At 38.8% G+C, this 23,214-nt stretch overlaps 1 protein-coding gene across 3 annotated transcripts in view; it reads left to right on the top strand.

The window, feature by feature from the left end:
• PTPRR (protein tyrosine phosphatase receptor type R) overlaps positions 1–23,214 on the top strand; it is a 282,554-nt gene that overhangs the window by 249,531 nt on the left and 9,809 nt on the right. For all 3 annotated transcript variants that reach the window (XM_004053566.5, XM_055357042.2, XM_055357043.1), the window contains 3 exons: positions 8,530–8,640; positions 10,040–10,197; positions 14,287–14,400. In XM_004053566.5, coding sequence (XP_004053614.2) covers positions 8,530–8,640; positions 10,040–10,197; positions 14,287–14,400 — 383 coding nt within the window. The remainder of the gene's footprint in view (positions 1–8,529; positions 8,641–10,039; positions 10,198–14,286; positions 14,401–23,214) is intronic.

Genomic DNA, 23,214 nt, shown 5'->3' with positions numbered 1-23,214 from the left:
TGTTAAGCGTCATTGTTTGGAAAAGACAAAAATCATTTCCTCCAAAAAACATATGGAGATGGAGTTATCTTTAGAAATTCCCAGGCTTTATAGTTTCATGAAACTTTCTACTTTCTAGCAAATAAATAAATGAATAATTGCCATCTCTTGTTTAATAACTCCAATATTCTCATGACCTCAATGTTTATAAAATGAAAATAAATTAAAAATGAAAATATACATAGCCGAAAAAACAGTTAAGTTGCAATTAAAGAGATTTTATTGCTGGTAAGTTTGAGTTCCTTCATTTAGATAAATCTCAAGAAAAAGGGAATTCCTCTTCAGAGAAGGAAACATTGAAATGACAGTGTTCAAATTCCACTGCTAGAGAAGACATAGTGGCTTAAACCTATAAAGCTGGAACTGCAAGAGCAATCCAAAATGGCAAGTAGTTTTTGCACACTTCCAGCGAAACAAAGCCCCCATACTACTTCTGGAAGTTACTTACTGCATTTCTCTCCCCTTTCAGAAAAGAAGGGAAGCAGGTATACATGTTGGCCATATTATATACACAGTGGAAGATGTTTTCTAGCCACTACCATTTATTGATCATATGTGCTAAGCACAATTTGAACATACATAAGTTCAGTTTATTTTCCTCTAACTCTACAAAGTAGGTTTTACTATTCCTATATTATAAATGAGAAAACCAAAGCTCAGAGAGAATGACAGCCTGAAAGTTAGTGAGTGATGGAGTCCAAATTTCAATCCAGGCTTGTTTAATTCCAAAGCCCTGGCACTTAATCATTGCCCCAACATTATAAGGAGCCAAATAAAGAATTAAGACATTAGAAGGCAAGCAACCCACTTTTGGTCCCAAAGAGCAATAAGACCCTGAACCTATCTTTCATGAAGTGAAGGAATTACTGGATAATTTGGCCTAACACACTGCTCTCAGTTTAACACAGCTGTACTCTTTCTCTACATTTACATGCATCTTTCACCTGAGTTAAACTACTTGACTTAAGTACTCTAAGCCCCATTTTGCCCATTGACTTATTCAGTACTTTGCAAACGGTTCAATCTCAAAAAGCCACATAAGGAGCCATATATTAACTTTTTCCTTCTTTCATTCTCTTCCCTTTTCTATCTGCTAAAATTATAGAAAATATTCATTTTAATTACACATGTTTGGCCAGAAAGCTCATATGATACCTATGGGTCTGAAAAGTGAGTAGGTGCCCAAGGGGGAGACATTTAAAAGATGTTCCATTGTAATCCCAGCACTTCAGAAAACCAAGGTGAAAGGATCACTTGAGGCCAGGAATTCGAGACCAGCCTGGGCAACATAAGGATACCTTGTCTCTACAAATGAAATTTTTTTTTAATTAGCCATTGCCATGATAGGAATAAATAAACAAGCCAGGCATGGTGGTGTACACATGTAGCCCCAGCTACTTGGAAGGCAGAGACCAGAGGATCGCTTGAGCCCAGGAGTTTGAGGATGCAGTAAGCTATGATTGTGCCACTGCACTGCAGCCTGGCTGACAGTGTGCAAGCTTGTGTGTGTGTGTGTGTGTATATGGCTTGTGTGTGTATATATATATATATATATATAGCTTGTGTATATATATATATATCTAGTATATATACACACACACACATAGCTTGTGTGTATATATATATATTTATAGCATATATATATAAAATAGCTTTGGAAGATATATTTAAGTGTTCCAGCAGTAGAAACCACAGTGCTTAGTTTCTCATCGAATGGGAGTAAGTGAGAGCTTGACTTCAGGATTTCTGGTTTGGGAGGTTGAGTGGATGTGATATCAGTTTCATCTTTAACCTGTTAAGTTTGATAAATGTTGGAGACTTCTGGCTGGTAAAGTCTTTTAAGTCTATTAAGCAGTTAGAAATAAGGGTACTCTGGAGAAATGCACAGGTGAGAGAGATCAGAAGTCATGAGAAGGTACAGCATTGGTGTAAAGACAATAAAAGAGGGTATTGCATTATGATGTATATTCTGCTTTTAACATTATGAGTATTCTCCATGTCATTAATAATTCATCAAAATGTTAAATTACTAGAATTTCATTGTGTGGATGTGCTAAAATGTAATCATTTCCTTATTGATAGGTACTTAAATTGTTTCCAATTTATTGTCCACAAAAACCTTAAGTAAAGACCTCATTAAGTCAAATTGCAGCTACCATATATGTCTTTGATTAATTAAATACATTCCAAGAATGTTTTTTTGGAAATATAAATATTGACTAAGCAACTAAGCACAGCCCATGTTTGCCTTTACAAAAGAGTTTCTTTATTTAAATTTTTATTTTTAATTTTGTGGGTATGTAGTAAGTATATATTAATGGAGTACATTGCCTTAAATTTCATTATAAAATCAGATGTGCATTCATTCAGATAGAAAGATTGGCTACTCAATAGATATGTAAATTTTACTTTAAAATAAAGTGGACTTTATTAAACTATATGTTTGAGGAGAAAATAAATTATTCTGGTAAGATACTAATAAGAAAATGTTAAGTATGCCATGTTAAATTCTAAATGCATAAAATGAAAATATATCTTCTCTATCATTTATAATTAGCTAAAAAAGTACAGTAAAAGGTAATCTAGAAGGTTCAACAAATATACATGGAAAGCTCAGAAATTGGACTGTTGGATCTTCTGAAGAACAACTGTTTATGGAGCACTAACAGTGTGCTTGAAAATTAATCCTTATAGTAAACATATTTGTAAACCCCATTACAAATGAGAACACTGAGGCACAGGAAGGCAACTTGCCCAAAGCCAAACAGCTGACTCCCAAGCTGCTGCTGCTGCTGCTGCTCCTCCTCCTCCTCCTCCTCCTCTTCCTCCTCTTCTTCATCCTTATCCTCCTCCTCCTCTTCCTCCTCTTCTTCATCCTTATCCTCCTCCTCCTCTTCCTTATCCTCCTCTCCTCCTCTTCCTTCTCTTCCTCTTCCTCACCATTACACTATGCTGCTGCCTGGAATCCACTTATGGTGGGAAAGGATAGTCTACAGTGCAAGAAGCGATTGCATCCAGAAAGTGGTATGTATGATTGCTTACATTCAAGGTTAGAAATCTTTAACCATTCTCTTTTGGAAGAGGAGATAGACAAGACATTTTGATCAGGTTTTAAAAAAAAATGTTGAATCTGTTTATTCAAACTAGTGGACAATTTTGAAAGTGTGGACTAGGATTATGAGGGGGAAGTCATCCTCAATTTGCAGATCACTGTGGAGTAGACTAAAGGATTCATGCTTTGAAAATGAATGAAAAGAAACGAGCAAACCAAGTCCCATAACCAGAGGGTCTATCCAAACAAGGTCAGAGAAGGTATTATTGTGGGAGTCCAACCTAGCAAGCAAGCAGAAGAGAGTCCCTTTCTGGTATTCAGCTTTCCTTTGGAGGATCAGAATTAGATATTATGAATGCTGTCACTGGTCAACTGGATTCATGAGCATAAATTGGAGTCACAAGATAAATTAGGATCTCATGCAGGACTTTGCTTACGAAACATGAATCCATTCAAGATGGATTCAACAGGAAGCAAAGAGACCAAAGCCACCACAAGCATGACCAAGGCCACCTAGCCTCTGACTTAGGGCCATCATGTTGGTGGAGAGGCAACCTGGCCACCACTGTCCAGCAGTGACAGGCAGCCTAATTTCATTTCATGGGTAACCAGGGGGTTGATGGGTATGCTGACCAAGCAATTAAGGGTGGCTAGAAATTCAGATGCTGATTGCGCCCAAACAAAATTACTCTCCTGTCCTTCCAGGCATGCATATATTCCAAATCTAACTTTGCACCTTAATGTTTAATCCACAGTGTTATGTTCAAACTGCATTAGCCTGCTTTACTTCCAACTATAGTTAGAAGCCCTCTTGTTTAACACAGTTAATCAGCCAGGCACGGTGGCTCATGCCTGTGATCCCAGCACTTTGGGAGGCCAAGGCAGGAGGATCATGACGTCAGGAGATCGAGACTATCCTGGCTAACACGGTGAAACTCTGTCTCTACTAAAAAATACAAAAAATTAGCCAGGCATGGTGGCGGGCTCCTGTAGTCCCAGCTACTCGGGAGGCTGAGGCAGGAGAATGGGGTGAACCTGGGAGGCGGAGCTTGCAGTGAGCCGAGATCGCGCCACTGCACTCCAGCCTGAGTGACAGAGCGAGACTCCTTCTCAAAAAAAAAAAAAAACAGAAAAACACACAGTTAATCAAAAATGGTCAATGTGAGAATCATAAAAAAAGTATTTTATTTTAAAACATGTACATTTGTTCATATTCAAATGTGTTTGTTTATTATGGGGTTCAGTCTTATGAGTGTTGGTCTGAAGATGGAGTTCTAGATCATATAGTTTATGTCAATCACATTGTTTATATATTATCAAAATTTTCCATTTTAGTTTATTTAAAATGAAAGAGAAAATAGAAAAGCCTATGAAACAATATAAATGCAGTTTTCTATTTAGATTTTTTAACTTAGAGAAAAATTTCTGTCATTGTCTCACCTGTCCCTGATTTGACTGTAGTTTTCTTTACTGGTTTACTTTTTTCACCAGTGAAAAACTTATGCAACTTATTCAATTATCTCATAAAGCTTTTTTCTCTTTTAAACCTCATATTTTATTGATTTCTGTAATATGTAATTAAATTACTGGACTTCAATAATGAGTACACCTGCCATAAAGGTGTTTTGGTATAAAAACAACTTGAACACAGAGATCAAAAGATGGTAACAGAAGTACTGAGCTCAGTAGGAGAGTGAACCAAGACTATGCAAGGTTGCATGTGCCTCAACATATTTGACAGACGGAACAGGTCATTGGTCGATGCTGTGGTTAAGTAGCATTGGTTAAGGGTCAGTGTGGAAATCAAAGATGGAAAGTTTCATTCATAAAGTGATATTTTCTTGGAAAATTCTAGCCCCCCAAGGCAATTTTCCCCTACCAAAACACCTGAGCCTTCGTGTCCTCATCTGAAAAATAATTTAAATAATAATAATACCTGCTACCCACCCTACCTACTTCAAAGGATTGTGGAAGGGGCTAAATGATATGATGTTGGTGAAGGTACTTAAATCTCTGAGCCTATGTCAGTAATATTCCATCGGAGCACCAGGAATAAAAGTAGCTACAGTAATAATAATTTTAGACAATCTGACCCATTCTATCCTTCTCATGTATTAATATAACCCAAATGAAGCTAAGTATCAAGAGTTTATTTACTTAGAGCCACATTCTATGTGATGATACAGATCTTTAGCTTATAGAGCAATATCTCTGATATTTAAATATATAGAAACTAAAAAGAAAATAACTTAAAAATAGGGTTTTTTTTCAGGCAACTAAACAACTAGCTAGACCACCTCCTCAAATAGCCCTAACTTGGTGGGGGCCAGAAGGAGAATCAAGGGAAGAGAAAAAGATCACAAAAATATGAGCTTGCGGCCGGGCGCAGTGGCTCACGCCTGTAATCCCAGGACTTTGGGAGGCCGAGGTGGGCAGATCACCTGAGGTCAGGAGTTCAAGACCAGCCTGGCCAACATGGTGAAACCCTGTCTCTACTAAAAATACAAAAATTAGCTGGGCGTGATGGTGCACACCTGTAATCTCAGCTACTTGGGAGGCTGAGGCAGGAGAATCGCTTGAACCCAGGAGGTGGAGGTTGCAGTAAGCTGACATTGTGCCACTGCACTCCAACCTGAGTGATAGAATGAGACTCCATCACAAAAAAAAAAAAAAAAAAAAGAATTTGCATTGCTTTGTGTTACATCCTACTTTTGCTGTAAACCACCAATTACAAAGCACTGGTTAATGTCCAGAATCTTTTCAGTCAGAGTTTGATAATAACTTGTTTGCACAAGAGACACTGTCTTCTGGAAACCTATTTTTTTCTTCCAGATTATGGATTCTTAGAATTAATAGATAATTTTACTGAAAGGATAAGCCTAGCTAGCAAAAGAATAGTGATGATTTGGGGTTATATTCTGCTAAATAGCATGCTATTTTGAATTACCTACAATTAGTGTGGTTTCACAGTATTATCTGTAAGGCAGCATTTTTCTTCTTTGCCTTTTCTGCCTCTTTTATCTCATTGTTAGCACCACAATAAAGAAACCCTAAAAAGCTGTACAGGAAAATAATTCGAACATGAACTTGTACTCTTAGAAACAACTGCATTTGCAGCTCTCCCCCACCTCATATTCAAAAGTACCCACACTTATCTGGTCTCTTTTTCTGTCATCCAAATGAAGGAAAAATGTATTCAGTGTGTAAAAATAAGCTATTGTATCTCAGAAAGGAGATGGGATGCTAATTAAGGGTTGTTTGAATGAACAAGTCACATTGCATTGTCTACTGGGAGCTGACTGCCAATTGCTTTTTTGGTAACGAGTCAAAAAAAACATTCAAGAGGGCCCCCGGCAAGCTTGGGAGAGAAGCGAGCAGCATTTCCATTTATCAAGTAGGTGCAGAAGCCTGTTCAAGTATTAAGAGTCAGGGTGCAGGCGGCAAGCTCCTGCTTTGCAGCTTTTCTTACTGGTTTTGAGAGCCACCTTCCTAAAGAGGGGCCTGCTGCTCAGGTCTGATCGTGGACAATGGGGCACGTACGCCAGACTGCTGGACTACTGAATGAATGCCTCTTTCTTTGTTCAATACCTTTTTCAAGATTCTTTGTCATTCTTCTTGGACTCATCGGGAGGCATGGGTTTTAAGATACACAGTAGCTCGGGTCTTACAGCGAAATAATTGATGCTTCATTGAAAGAAACCAGGCAAATTGGTTTGTATGATTACCTTTAACAAAGTGGGAAAATTTTAGACATTTGGCAACTCATAGATTTCGAGAGAAATGAGTTGCTCTACTTTAAAAAGGTTTCTTCTCTTAATGTTAACATTAAGTCAGCCAGAGTAAGTCTTTTGGTCTGATAGCCTGAGAGTCTCAGGTGGCATGTAAATAAAGCTGAAACAATTTACTTCATTTAGAAAAAGGGTCAAAATGTAGAGGATGTAAATGTGTTTTTACTGTAATGGATGAAAGAAACTGATTCTGCTAGGTGAAGTGACTTCCTTCGCTGTGCTAGCTTGTAGAGTAGTGGTACTTAGCATAATGGAGCCCTGGAGGTGTGTTTCTGATACTTTGTGTCACTTTTCCTTCAGTTCTATAATTTTGTGAGTCTTCTGCTGCTCTTTTAAATCTATAAGTATTTAAATTTTTATCAAGTGTATTCATATGCCTTTGACAAAGATGTGAAGAAACAAGTGTCCTGGGTATTAAAAGGTTCTGATTGAAGGCAACAAATGAAAGAATTTCTATGTAAATGTGTGTATGGTTGGGAGAAAATAAGTGCTATTTAAACATTTCTAAAATTAACATTGCTTCCAAGAGCACTCAAAATAAAACATAAACATTTGTCATTTTACATTCTTTATCATCAAAATTTGTGGTAAAAAATAGTTATTTTACAGTGGTTTAAAAAGCAAAATGAGATTATATGTATGCTTGAATCTCATTTTGCAATTTTTATTTAATAATGATAACTGGCTATAATAATACCAAAATAATATTTAATGCATGAAGATCTAATCACTTTGGGCCAAAAATCTATCACCCAGTAGTTTTAAAATAACAACAGCAATAATAACATGTTGTAAGTGCTTACTCTATGCCTGGCTTTATCCTAAGTACTTTCCAGATAGCCAATAATAAAGAAACTATAACCAAAGGGGTTAAGTATCTTGTTCGTGGATTCACAGGTAATGAATGGTAGAACCAAAATTTGGACTCAGGCTCTGAGTTCAAAGCCTGCGCCTTAACCACCATGCTATGTTGCCTTGCTTGCAGTATAATTATTATCGCTCTTTTAAAGCTCCTCAGGAGGATCCATTATAAAAATATTTTTAACATAATTTTTGTAAATTAGTTCCATAAGTGAAAAAAACTGTTGGTCCGGGAAAATAAAATACCATAGTTGTATTAATGATCATTATATCTGCCTTACATATAAAGGAAACTTGGTTGTATGCCACCTAACATATTAGATATTCTCATTAGACATAAGTTTGTTGAAGCAGGAAAATGTAACTTTCCTCAATTATTGTGGGAAAACATTCTTTTTATTTCTAGTCAGCACATGATAAATTCTAATGTTTGGATCTCAATTTCTTAATTCTTAAATTTCTTAACTTCTTAATTAGTTCTTAATTTCTCTGAGGAGTTTTGGGTAATTCTGCCTTTTTTTTTGTATGGAGCCAGCAGTGACAGTGTTTAATAGGCACATATAAAATTGATACTTTAAAAAAAACTGTTGCGATATAATTTATATACCATAAAATCTAGCTGTTGAAGATTTACAATTCAATGGTTTTAGTATATTTACAAAACTATAAAAATTGATATTTGATATTTTAAAACTAATGATATAAAACTCTTGAGATGCTTGAATGAAAAGTACTCCAAAGCTAATAAAAGCCATTAATATTTGCTGTATTCTCTTTCCCTTCCTCCAGAAATGTGTGCTATACTGGCCGGAAAAGAGAGGGATATATGGGAAAGTTGAGGTTCTGGTTATCAGTGTAAATGAATGTGATAACTACACCATTCGAAACCTTGTCTTAAAGGTAAGATTATGTAGCTATAGCCATCTACAAAGTAGATGATGTTAGAGGATTACATTTCTACTTTGAAATTATTTAAGTACTACAAATGCAATTTAAGCAAATTAAATAATGTTAAGATCAAAGAGAAACTATAATCATTCCCTCGAGTATTTTTTGTTGTCAACTACTATTAATATGCAGTATAATTAAATCAATGTAAGTAGACATTAAGAAAATTCATTATGTAGGATGTTGTGATCCTCTAATTTGCGTTAATAAAATATCTCTGATTTAACATTTTGAAAGCTTTTAACTAAAGGCTGTGCTGGAGACTTTACCATGATTTTTTTTTAATGTCATTTTGATCTAAGCAGCTTTAAGTAAGGCCTGGAAGCTGTGAAAGAGAAAATCTGCATTTGTGGGTGGCAGTGGGAAGCAAGACAAGCCTGAAGTGTTGATGAGATCTTCAGAAGCGTGGAGTTACAGTAATTTATAGGGACTTTCCCCAGACGAGATTATGTCATAGGAAAACTATCTTGTTTAACTCATGGGCAGCAGATGCTGAGAAATGTTACCATGGTACTATTTTTGCTTCTGGAGAATAATCACCCAAAAATTTCGATCTTATCTGCAGCCTCACTGCTGGGATAGAATCATCACAAAGAGGAAGAAAACAGGGGCAGAGCTACAGTGATGGCTTTTGTTGGGAAGTTTGGAATAGGAAGGCGTTTACCAAAACCTGTTTTTCAACACATGTTCTGGAGTGCCGGGGAAGTTTGGAATAGGAAGGCATTTACCAAAATTTATTTTTCAACACATGTTCTGGAGTGCGAGGTTCATGCCACACCCTCACCCGTGCTGGGTTTGGAGATGATGTGTGTGGGCCCTCACCCAAAGTGTTTCCAATAGAGGGATCTCATGTAGCTTCTTTATTGCTGTGATTCCTCACTCCTATTAAATACTGGAGTTTTGGATGAGTGTAGAAGTATTAGCATGACTGATATGAAATTAAGTGTTCTATTGATTAATATGTTTATAATAACTTGTCAGGAATGCTCATAGAGCAGGAAACAAAATATATCTCATTCTTTCTTGGCTACATTTTCACCTACCATCTTGTTTATTATAATAAATAATAAATATATATTTAGCATATGTTACTTATATGATCTATATTATAGCTATAGGTAGAGATATAAATCTCAACAAAGGTATGACTTTCTCACTTTGCAAACAGGTTACTGACAGTAAAATCTTCTCAAAGTAAAAGGGCACTCTTCAAAAATCTTCTAAATTTTTTTCCCACCTAGAAATAAATTGCCAGCAAGATGGGGGTGATAAAAGGCATTCAGTATTGTGGTTTGGATGACTTTTAGTTCTACAAGTGAATGAGGCATTTGGTGGCTGTTGCTATTTTCAGCAAGGAAGCCACACCCAACATGTGAAGCATTACTGGTACACCTCATGGCCTGATCACAAGACTCCAGACAGTGCCCAGCCCCTCCTACAGCTCATGCTGGATGTAGAAGAAGACAGACTTGCTTCCCAGGGCCGAGGGCCTGTGGTTGTCCACTGCAGGTAAGACGTGTATGGTCCTTTCTGTCTAAGCAATGGCCCATTCTTTGTAAAGTCACAGAGCAGGTGCAAGTGGGTTTTGCTTCCTGGATGTGACTTTGTTGGCAAATTAAATATTTATCGAAATTGGTTAAGTCTGTAATATTTGAGTCTGAATCAAGATTATGCTGACAGAAGTGAAGTCATGCTTTTAGGTCATTTTTCACAAACAACAATTACACAGTGGGCGAAATACAAGTTTGTAATAAATGGCTCAGTGAACAGGAGACCTATTCAGCAGTTATCTGCTTTGAAACTTATATTGATTAATTTAGTCTCATCAGTCTTGTACACACCAGGAATAAAGATGCATTTTTTGAAATTATCAGTGGCTTTTTTGTTGTTTCAACATGACATGTGAACTCTGCTTGGCTTGTATCTTGGTAACATTACTATTTCAAGTTTGGTGAAAACCAGTCAATTATTTTAAGAGTTATCTCAGGAAAAACAGGTTGAAACAAATTTATGAAATGAGAAGTGAGCAAGCCACCAAAGGAAAACAAAGTGCTGTTACCAGAACATGGAGCGCTAGAGGCCAAGCCAACAACAGCAGCAGGGTCTGTGCTGGTTCCTGTCCCTAATTTCTAGTTCAAAGCTCTCTTCCTAAAACTGATACCTCCTTCCCCTAATTTTCCTTTTAATGTAACCAAACTGAAGGGAGCATTTTTAAAGTAATTTATATGAACAACTGTTTATTTATTATTTATTTATTATGAGACAGAGTCTCACTCTACCGCCCAGGTTGGAGTGCAGTGGCGCTATCTTGGCTCACTGCAACCTCCGCCTCCTTTTCTCAAGTGATTCCCCTGCCTCAGTCTCCAAAGTAGCTGGAATTACAGGCATGCACCACCACACCTTGCTAATTTTTATATTTTTAGTAGAGGTGGGGGTTTCACCATGTTGGCCAGTCTGGTCTCAAACTCCTGACTTCAAACGTGATCCACCTGTCTTGGCCTCCCAAAGTGCTGGGATTACAAGTGTGAGCTACCATGCCCAGCCAGCCATTTATTCTTCATGCTTTCTCAAAATAATTTGGGTTGCTTTGTTTAACCGCATAGGCCTCTTAAGTCAGCTTTTGATGATATATTTAATAAATATATTATTTTAGAGTATAATTTTAGCCTCCTTTTTTGAGATTGTGTGGTTTAATTAAGAGTAAAGTTTACTATGTGTCTGTTTATCCAAAGGTAGATAATACTGGCTTTATCCTAAACTTAACTTGGAGCCAAAAAAACAAAAACAAAAAAACAGCCTAACTGACTATGCCTTAGGGCTGGAACTGTCCCCCACCCAAAGTCATTAAACACTCAGGATATCTAAAACGAACTAGTCACTTCCCCTATAAAACCAGCTCCCCTTCTGATTACTATTTCTGAGAATGAGACTATCTTTTTTCCAGTCACTCAGCATCCCATGTTGACAGTTATCTCTGGCCCTCCTTTTAACTCCAACATCAGTATCTAATCAGTCACTAGATTGGCTTTCCCTTCAAAGCTTCTCCCATAATCACCATTTCCTGTCCAGCCACCATAGTTCAGGCCCTTCTGACCTCATCCATGTATTTTAGAAGTAGCTGGTAAAATGCACACACATACCGCATTCCCCCATGCTCTCACCGCCACCATGGCCTACCTGTGCCCTTTCTCCGTCTTACCTTACATGGAGTCTCTGCTCAAAGCTTGTCAATGGGCCAGGTGTGGTAGCTCACACTTGCAGTCCTAGCACTTTGGGAGGCCGAGGCAGGTGGATCACTTGAGGTCAGGAGTTCAAGACCAGCCTGGCCAATATGATGAAACGCCCTCTCTACTAAAAATACAAAAATTAGCCAGGCGTGGTGGAATGTGCCTGTACTCCTAGCTACTTGGGAGGCAGAGGCAGGAGAATCGCTTGAACCGAGGAGGCAGAGGTTGTAGTGAGTCAAGATCCCGCCACTGTATTTCAGCAGCCTGTGCGACAGAGAAAGACTCTGTCCTATTAAAAAAAAAAAAAAAAACTAGAACAAAAGTCCCTAACCTTGAACCTATGCATAAACCGCAGAGGTCAGTGAACTCCTTGAAATTATTTGGACACATTTGAGTATGTAAACTTATGTGAATTTTTCTGAAGAGTGGAAGCTTATAGTCTTCATCAAATTCTTACTTAAAAAAAAAAAAAAGGATGAATTTCAAACCACTTAGCCTTCCATATAAGATCCCAGGGTACCTCTCTATCTTTATTTCCCATAGTTCCACTAAAATAACTTTCTCTTCAAGACAAGCTATTCTACTTATTGTTGCAAATCATATTTGCTGTTTCTCATTAATTCTTTCCTTCTTTCATTGTATATCATTGTCATACCTAGAATATTCTCTCTCAATTATAACAGCCAAAATACCTGCCATTCATGGGGCATAGTTCCAATCCTATTTCTTCAATGAAATGAACTTTCTGTGGACACTTCAGCTAAAAGAGAGCCACTCCTCTGAATTCCTCTGCACTCACATTCAACAGGAAACAAGCACCAAATGTGAGAAATAGGTGCTATTTGAGTGCCAAGAGGGGAGCAATTATTTCCAACCATGGGAGCTGAAGAAAACCTCTAAAAATTGGAATAATGCTGAACTGAGCCTTTTGAAATAATCAATGTTGTGGTTTTAAAAGGAGGGAGGGCATTTCTGACCAAGAAAACATTGTTAACAGAAAAATTGGAAAACCAAAAGCCCAAACAATTTACATAAGTGAAAATCGTGGCACATGGGAGGGAAGACAGCAAAATGCATAAGGCTTAAAAGTTAGTCACATTAAGATTTTGCAAGGTCATGAATACCATGGTAGGGAGGTTAGACATTATGCTATAGTTAATGGAGCCATCTACAGGTTTTGAGTAGGGAATGATATAATTAAGTCCCTATTTCAGAAAGATGAACCTAGCAGCTGTGCGAATTTGTCAAGGAAAAGACTTGAGACTTGGAAACTATAATGAGATCACTGCTAATCATGAAAAAAGGAGATGTTGAAAACGTGAGTACAGTATATAGAAAGGAAAGCATGAATCCCACAGGCTCAGCAGAGATGGAAAATAGAAGAAGTGGTAACAGATTGGATGTGGGAGGTGAGAAAGGGAGAAATGTAAAAGATGGTTCTAAGACTTCCAGGCTGGAAAACTTGTGGCGGACTGGTAATGCCATTGAGGGAAAAGATAATTAATTCTGTTTTAGATACATTGAATTTAGATACATTGAACTGAAGCAAGTCCAAAATAGTAAGGAGGAGATGGAATGACAATCTAGAGTTTAGGAAATTTAGGGAGTCTAGATGTAGATTTGAAAGAATCTTTTACATAGAGACTGTTAGTGGTTAAAACTGCAGAGACAGAGAGAGCACGTGTGCTTGTGAGGTTGATTTTATGGACGTATCGTCTAAGGCAGTTGAATGTATAAACCCACCAGGACAGACAGCATTTCTGTTCAATTATCATGTCTATACAAATATCTTGGAAATATGTGCCTCTAGCTGCACCCTCTCCTAAAATGAATCCAATCTTCAATTGCTCGATTATTCACTAGACTTCTGAACATCAGTATGTCCAAGGTCAAACTCCCCTTCCCTGCCTCCTTCAAATTCACCCTATTCCAGGATGCACTTGGCCTCAGGGCATCACCATTCTTCTTTCTCTCCAGGCCTAGTCACCTTTGACTTTTTGCTTTTCTCCCTCTTCGGCTCCAGTCCTTCAGATTCACACTGGGAATGTGCCTAAATCTTCCCCCTCCTTTCTACTGCCTGTATCTTGCCTAAGTGCAGACCTTAATTATTTTTTATTTTTTCTAGAACAATTATAATGCCTTTTTACTGTTCCCCCAACTCATCACTTCCCCCCACCCCTCTCATCCTACTACTTATAATTAAATGTAAAAATATATTTTAAGCACTTTGCACAGGGCCAGGTTTATAATACTCAATATGTGAATACTACTTTTAACTGTGGTTTCAGATTTAAAAGTACCCTTGTAAGAGAATGTTTCTTATCTTTGTCATTTTCCCCCACTTTTTAAATTTCTTTTCTTTTCTTTTCAGTGCAGGAATAGGTAGAACAGGGTGTTTTATTGCTACATCCATTGGCTGTCGACAGCTGAAAGAAGAAGGAGTTGTGGATGCACTAAGCATTGTCTGCCAGCTTCGTATGGATAGGTGAGTGTCACAGAGGCTTGCCTTCAGAGCACTGTTTTCATTCACAGCCTGATCTCATCAGCCTGACTTCATGCATAAACATCTCAGGCTCCAAGGTCCTGAATCTCTGTAGAGATGCTTGTAAAATGCTTAAGTATATGCATTATATTAAAAAGCCTTTTTTTCTCTCTTTTTTGAGACAAGATCTTGCTCTGTCATCCAGGCTGGAGTGCAGTGGTGCAATCTCAGCTCCCAGCAGCCTCAAACTCCTGGGCTCAAGCAATCCTCGCACCTCAGCCCCCGCATGTAGCTAGGACTACAGATGTGCGCCATGCCTGGCTAATTTTTTTAGTTTTTTGTAGAGATGGGGTCTTGTTACATTACTCAGGTTGTTCTTCAACTCCTGACCACAAGTGAATCTCCCACTTGGGCTTCCCAAAGCGCTGAGATTACAGGCATGAGCCACCATGCCTGGCCTGAAGTTATTTATTTATTTATTATTTTTTTGAGACAGGGTCTCACTTTGTCACCCGAGCTGGAGTGCAGTGGTGTGATTATGGCTCACTACAGCCTAGACTTCCTGGGCTCATGTGGTCCTCCTACCTCATCCCCCCAAGTAGCTGGGACTATAGGCGAGCACCACTACACATGGCTAATTTTTGTAATTTTTTTTTTGTAGAGACAGGGTCTTACTGTGTTGCCCAGGTTGGTCTAGAATGCCTGGGCTTGAGGGATCCTCCTTTCTTGGCCTCCCAAAGTGCTGGGATTACAGGTGAAACGCACTGCATCTGGCTCCCAAAGTTATTTTTTAATCCTTTTATTAAATTGTGACAAAATGCACATGACAAAATTTATCATCCTAACCATTTGTAAGTGGACAATTTATTAGGGTTAAGTACATTCACATTGTTGTACAACCAATCTCTGGAATTCTGTTCATGTTGAAAAACTCAGTATCCATTTAAAAACTCCCCATTCCTCCCTCAGCACAACTGGTAACTGCCATTCTATTTTCTGTCTCTGTCAGTTTAAATGCTCTAGGCACCTTTTACGTAAGTGGAGTCATACAGTATTTGTCTGTTTGTGGCTGGCTTATTTCACTTAGCATAATATCCTCAAGGTTCATCTGTGTTGTAGCATGTGTCAGAATTTCCTTGCCTTTTAAGGCTGAATAATATTCCATTTTAGGACACATTTTTTTTTTATCCATTCATCAATTGTTGAAGACTTCAGTTGCTTCCATATTTTGACTATTGTGAATACTGCTGCTATGAACATGCGTATGCAAATATCTGTTCAAGACCCTGTTTTCAATTCTTTTGAGTATATACCCAAAAAGTGGGATTGATGGATCATACGGAATTCTATTTTTAATTTTTTGAGAAAACCATCATAGTGTTTTCTGCAGTGGCTGCACTGTTTTACATTCCCACCAACAACACAGGAGGGTTCCAGTTTCTCCACAACTTCACTGACATTTTATTTTCTGCTTTGCTTTTTTTGATAGTAGCCATCCTTATGAGGGTGAGATGGTAGAGTCATTTTTATAGAGATATGGTTTGATCACCTTTGTTATAATCTCCATTTGTTTTGAAAACAAGATAAACAAGAAACTTCTCTTCTTCCTTGCTCCACAACTAAGCCTGCCTGGGTAAATGGATGATTGAGTTAGTGATGGAGAAAGTAAACAGATGCTGCTTCAGAGAAGGCACAAAATGATGAGCAGCAGGCGTCTCTGCTCAGTAATTCAGTGTACTACAGCAGAACAAGAGTTTTGTTGGCTAGGTATGGTGGCTCTCGCCTGTAATCTCAGCACTTTGTCAGGCCGAAACAGGAGGATCCCTTGAGTTCAGGAGTTTGCGACCAGCCTGAGCAACAAAGTGAGACCCTGTCTCTAAAAACAAACAGCGAACAACAAATGTTTACTAATCACCTCATATGCCTAGGCATTGGTCTAGATGCTGCAAATACAGCATTAAACAAGAATTTTCTGCTCTCTTAGAATTTATATGCTAGCAGAAAAAGATAATAAACAAGCAAAATAAACCAAGATAATTTCAGACAGAAATAAATGCTGTGAAGTAATAAAACAAAGAGGGACACAGGCATTGATTCCCTTGAGCTTTAGCCCTATGACCTAGAGTTTTCTAAAAAGATAAAATTATACACTAACCTTTCTTTTTTTCCTGGAGACAGAGTCTCGCTCTGTTGCCCAAGCTGGAGTGCAGTGGCGTGATCATGGCCCACTGCAGCCTTGACCTCCTGGGAGTACAAGCGTGTGCCACACTCAGCTGAGTTTTGTATTTTTTGTAGAGATGGGGCTTTGCCATGTTGCCCAGGCCAGTCTCGAACTCCTGGACTCAAACAGTCCTCACATCTTGGCCTCCCAAAGTGCCGGGATTGTAGGTATGAGCCACCGTGCCAGGCCATATAATTACCTTTCGAGATTTTTTTTCAACAAATATGCTTTGAGCACTATGTGCTATGTCCTGGGATTTCAATAAAAAAGACAAGAAGATTATTCTGAAAAATGAGATAATATATGTAAAGCACTTGGAATAGAGTCTGGCACATAGTAAGCCCTCAATAAATGTTTGTTATGTTATTATCATCTTTATTATTAAAATTATCTGTGAAGTTTCTTTTACCTCTAAAAAAATTAACATTCAAATTTCCCTATCCAGATTAGTTTTTCCCTCCCCTTCCGTAACATTCTTGTCTCCTTTTTAAACAGTAGCCTCTAAGTCTTTCTAACTGTATCTTCCCTCTTTGTTTTCTACTATGTTTGTTTCTTTCTTTATTATTTTCTCTTTCTGTTAGCATGTAAACTCTAGAAGCAGTTCATCATAGCGATTAACATTCTGGGCTCTGGAAACAGATTGCCTGCCTGAGTTTACATCCCGGATTCCACCATTTTTTTGGTTGTATGGCCTTGGGCAAGTTACTACTCTTCTCCATACCTCAGTTTTCTCATTTGGAAAATTGGAGTAATAGTAGTACATACTTCCTATTGTTATTGTAAGGATGAAAAGATGATATGAACTATGTGAAATGCCTGGTGTGTAATAAGCATTCAATCAAGTTTCCACAGTTGCTATCACTATACGTAGCAAGGAACCTAACATGTGCCTGTAAACTGGAAATAGTAATGTATAACTCACAGGACTTCAGCCACATTTAAATGACATTAAACCTGAAATGTATTTAGTAGAACACTCAGCCTACATTGCTTATCCTCTCTTTACCCCCCAATCCTGCTTCCCTCTTACCACACCCCACATGTAACTGCTTCCAAAAATGTTTTCTTTTGGTACATAAAAAAGATCAGTTCCAATTATCCCTTCTCCTGTTATAATTCCTGCCTTAATCTCCTGATATTCCTTTGCCTTCCATCCTGTGTAGTCCACCTCAGCTGGAATAGGATCAGTTGCTTCACTTCAAATTTTGGGGCCTGTCTTCACACAGGAAAGGGGCCCTAACTCTGAGGGGGAGAAGCAGCACTCAGTCAGCCAGAGCTGCTCCCACATTGACTTTCATCTGTCCTGATTTGTGCTTCTGTAGACAAGGCTGCCACCTGAGACCCCAGATCACCCGGGGACTCCAGTTCATACCTTGGAGTCCTGTGTTCTTGTTTAGTGCCAGAACTCCATGAATGCCAAACATATGCATGGATCTAAAGTGACTCCAAACCAAGTTGGCCTCCAGCAACACCTGTTCTGATCCTATGTGGAAGAACGTGCTGAAAAACAGGCTTGGTTTGCTCTTTTTCTTGGCTCTTGTTATGTTACCATTAATTCTTGCCTGCTCACCCTCCCATCTCCCACCTCCCCTGCCCGCTTTCATAGCCTGACCTCCACCTTGGGTTCCACTTCCCAGTCACATTCCCCTTTCAGGTCTAACAAATTGTCCTCTAGTTTTGAATGGAATTACAAATGCATTTTTGTAAACCACATCACAATGCCTCTTCTATCTGCTCCTTCCTTCCTAAAGCAAATGGTCAGAAACTTTAGCCTTGGCCTTCCGTCACCACCAAGTTCTTCCCACAGGTCTTGTCTTTTCACTTCTGATAGGATCTTGAAAACACATCCAACTTCTCTGCTGATCTGAAGCCTATAGGCACCCAACCCCCTTGAGTTTGAATGACTGCCAATATATGCATCAAAATCATTCTGATTTCTTCATCAAGACCCTTTCTGCATTCTTTCTGAGCAGCTGTTTCTGTTGTTTATGAAACAGATCCTCTCCTTGAACCTTCCTTTGAAAGGTCTTTCCTCCAGCCTCCTTCCTTCACAGGATCAACATATGTTTTCCTTTTCTTGTCTCTTCCTTCTGTTGTACACTCTTCTAGTTGTTATGAAAAGCAGAACAGAAAACCTATCCCTTTCGTTTCACCTCATCTTACTTCTTTTTCTCCCCCATTATTCTTGCCTCTTGTTCCAGTCCTTCAGCTTTTTCCTATCATACCTAATTTTAAAAATTCCAATGTGTGGCTAACTGCTGCCATTAACCATGTTTTTGGCTCATGGCAGTAAAGGGAAAACTGGTCTCAGCCAATCCAAATGTCTACCGTTATGCACTTGCAGCATATCTTTCTTCATCACTTGTTCAAACCTTGTCCCCAAATTCCGATTTTCCTGGCTATCCTTACCTTCAGCTCTGAATCTGTCCAGAGATTCCAGAATGCACTATGTATTTAATACATACGGAATGTATTTAATCATGGACTCTTCACCATTGTCTTCAAAGCACATGACTTATTTAACTCCCAAAACAAACCCAAGTGAAGGAAAAGAAGCATCTGGGCCTAATTTTTTTTTTTTTTTAATGAGGAACCAAAGAATTCGAGGTAGCGAGTAACTTGTCCAAAGTCAAGTAGCTTGGGAAGTAACAAAATGGACCTATTGGAATCTGGGACATTTACCTGATCTCTAATTATTTCTCTGATTTTTATCAATCTTATGGAAAAGTAAATAGGCTTTTGGAATATGTTTATTGTAAAACTTCTTGACAAAAACATATCTCTTTGATAATACTCTGCCATTTTAAACAAATGAGCCCAGGAGTTTGAGGCCACCCACCCTGGGCAACATAGCAAAACTCCACCTCTTAAAAACAAAATGCATTGACAACAGGACACCATAATTTTTAAAACCGTTTTTAGTATAAATGAGAGCTCCTTTATGAATAGATGGAGTGACGTTGTCAGCAACTGCCTTAAGAGTACAATTTGAGGGACAAAAAAATTGCTGCTTCTTAAAATATCTATCTATGGAGGATGCTAAAATGTACAGCAAATGTCTAAAGTACTGCTAGTAAAGAGCTAATCTTGGATGGATTCTTTTAAAAGAATTATCTTTTTCTAAAGTTTATTGAATCTGGGGATGGGAGATGGCATAACACTTTATGTCTACTATGCTATTAATGCTTCAATCTAAACGAAGTGATCTGTTCTTTTCAGTGTGGTAGCTGGAGAGAGTGTTAACTCCCGGCATTAGGAATACATTCAGAACTTGGGTTTTGGTGAAGGGAAATTGAAGAGGGCTTCAGATGCTGGACACGCCATGGTGAGGTCCTTCAATCAAGGAGACTGTTAGATAAGCTCATGGCTTGTCTTGGGAAAGCAAGCGGCACTAAGACAGAGCTGAAGAGCACTCCAAGGGACACTGTGGGCAGGACCAGCTACATAATTTGTGAGGCCCAGTATAAAATGAAAATGTGGCATCTGTTGATTAAAAAGTATCAAATACTTCAAGACAGTGACAGCAAAGCATTAACCCAAGTTCAGGGTCCTTCTCAGCACAAGAAGGTGAGAGGTATATGACTGCACAGGTCACGATCCCTTGAAGCTAGCTCTGTCTTAGGATATTTTTAGAATGGAATGAGTGTTTGTATTAGTTTGGTGCCAAAGTAATTGGGGTTTTTGCTATTATAATTATTTTTGCACCAACCTAATTGATGGGCCTGCATCCTGTGTTCTGTGAAACAGGCATCTGAGACCTCTGCTCAGAGTGGTGCTCCTGAATCCTGCATACATTCATTCATTCAACAGGCATCACTAGACATCTGCTACTGAGCATGAATCAGGCACCTGGGTGTAGAAAAATGGGTGTCTTAACCAGCTTTCCCAGTTTCCCAGATTGTCCTTCTCAGGACATAGTTTAATTAACAATTATTTACTGAGAGCCTCCTAAGCCAAACCCTCTTGGTGGCGTTCAGGCACAAAGTAGGTTCTTGACTAAGTTCGGGGAAAAGCTGTTTATATATATATATATTTTGTTTGTTTTGTTTTGTTTTGTTTTGTTTTGTTTTTTTGAGATGGAATTTCTTTCTTGTCACCCAGGCTGGAGTGCAGTAGCATGATCTGGGCCCACTGCAACCTCCACCTCCTGGGTTCAAGCGATTATCCTGCCTCAGCCTCCCGAGTTGCTGGGATTACTCCCGGCTAATTTTTGTATTTTTAGTAGAGGCAGGGTTTCACCATGTTGGCCAGGCTGGTCTCGAACTCCTGACCTCAGGTGATCCGCCTGCCTCGGGCTGCCAAAGTGCTGGGACTGCAGGCATGAGCCATGGCACCCAGCCCTACACTATATTCGAAGTCTTCCCCACTCGGAGACTCACAATAAGCATTAATGCATTAAAAAATCTAAAATCTTCCAATGTAGAAACTCCTTTAATTTTATTTAAGCACTCTTTCACATTTATTTGACCACAGACGAATTTCCTCAAGAACCATCTAAATGAGAGGGAAAGAAGTTGTAATAATAAAGATAAGCTGTTCTTTCAAGAAGCTTTGTGGTGAAGAGAAGACTAGAGATAGGATAGTAATTTAAGCCTGAACCTGGACCCCTAAAAAGAGGAAAAGGGCCCGGCACGGTGTCTCAGGCCTGTAGTCCCAGACTTTGGGAGGATGAGGCAGGCAGATCACTTGAGGTCAGGAGTTCAAAACCAGCCTGGCCAACATGGTGAAACCCCATCTCTACTAATAACACAAAAATTAGCCAGGCATGGTGGTGCACACCTGTAGTCCCAGCTACTCAGGAGGCTGAGGCAGGAGAATTGCTGGAACCCGGGAGGCAGAGTTGTGGTGAGCCGACTTCACGCCACTGCACTCCAGCCTGGGCGAGAGAGTGAGACTCAAAAAAAACAAAGGTGGTGGGAAAGGAATGGTGGAACCAACTAATTAAAAGCAGCTAAGTGTAATAAGAGAGAGAAAAGACAGAGCCAATATATCAGAAGGCTTATATTTTGTATTCGGCAGAATACAAGCTTCACAGGCCTTCCTCTATCCCTTTCTACTCTTTTTAACAACCTCCAACCACTAGCAATGAAGGCTGCATACTGTGCATCTTATTCTTATAATCTACCCCTCTCCACTTGTAGCTGCCTCCTCTGAGGAGTCCAGATATGGCTAACAGCAAAGAAAAAGACAAGGCAGTGATTTGGATACTTGAAATGGGGCTCATTTCATGACCGATCAGTCAAGAGCTTGAACACTGGATAGGATTAAAATTTTGATTTCCACCACCACCCGAAAAATTACAATGCCTGGTCATTGTAATTTAACATGAAAAGAACAAGCAATTTCTACTCAAGTTAAAAATCTGCATTTTAGTAATAAATTCAAATGGTCTGGTTCAGAGACGAATGTGTTATGCTGAATGGATATTTCCAGTATAACAATGACAAAACCATTTGGTAGATTCCTCATTCTCTGGCAAGACATTATTTTTATTGGCTTTGTGAGAACTTCTATTAATAGATGCTCAGTTCTCATTGCAGATTCATGAGTCTGTGATTCTCCTTTTACTAATACTTTTGAGCATATTTTGAACTAAAATAAGATTTCTTTTTTTTTTCCAAGTAGGAGTTCAAATTCAGTGCAAGGCACCCACGAATGTTTTATTTAGAAGGGCATTAAGGGATCATCCCTTCATTCCCACTGCATTCGCTTTTAATTAAAAGATGAAGTGGGTGGTATGGCAATTGCAACTGAACACTGGTAAGACTAGCAAAAGAATGAGGTGCCGGACATCTCTGGACTAGATGTCAAGGAGCTTGGTGCGTGGCTCTGCCCCCTAATTTTCTGTGTGACCATTTGTCCACTCTAGGCCTCTCTGTCTACATAGTAAAAGGAGATGTGGGGCGTAACAGTGATCTCCAACCTTTTCTGGTATAAAAACCAGAAATATCTTACTATCAAGAGTAAGATATTTCATGGACCTCCACCTGATTGTTGTATTTTAATGCTTGCAAGTTAATATTCATTGTGTGACTCACAACAAAGCTTAAGTGGATGTCAGGACTCCTCTAACAAGATGCTTCTCCATGCTGGAATTCAGTGATTGCAGAGTGACCAACTGGCTTTCTGAGATCCCTCTCAGCTCTTGCTTTCTTTGAGTCTTTGAAGATTTGTTTATGTGGAGAACAATGGGATAGCCGCAATAGTCATAACATTTACCAAACATCTCCTAGGAAAAGGGTGGGTTTTTTAAAAAAATCTAGCCTCAGGAATATATTGCCCAAAGTTTTCATTCTAAAGGAAGAATCCAAAACCAAAAAAGGGGACATCTCCAAGGCCACATGACCAATTTTGAAGTTTTTATAAAACACTCTGAACTGAACTTTCAATTTTGCTCAAATTAGATTGACTAAATTCTGGATTTTGGGGGTTCTGCTGTTGTTTTCTGGAGTGGGAAGCCTAAGTGGGTTACACTCAGGATGAAGAGAGAGGAAGTTCACATTCTAATCCTGCCTTCAGCAATGACCCTGAACTAGTTGCTATATAAACCAGGGAAAATTGTTTATCTCTATCTCTGATTATTTTAGTTTAGATTA

The sequence above is a fragment of the Gorilla gorilla genome, chromosome 10, assembly GCF_029281585.2.
Source record: "Gorilla gorilla gorilla isolate KB3781 chromosome 10, NHGRI_mGorGor1-v2.1_pri, whole genome shotgun sequence".
NCBI lineage: Eukaryota > Metazoa > Chordata > Mammalia > Primates > Hominidae > Gorilla > Gorilla gorilla.
Note: the sequence above shows the minus strand (reverse complement) of the source record. Positions and strands in the feature narration are given on the sequence as shown.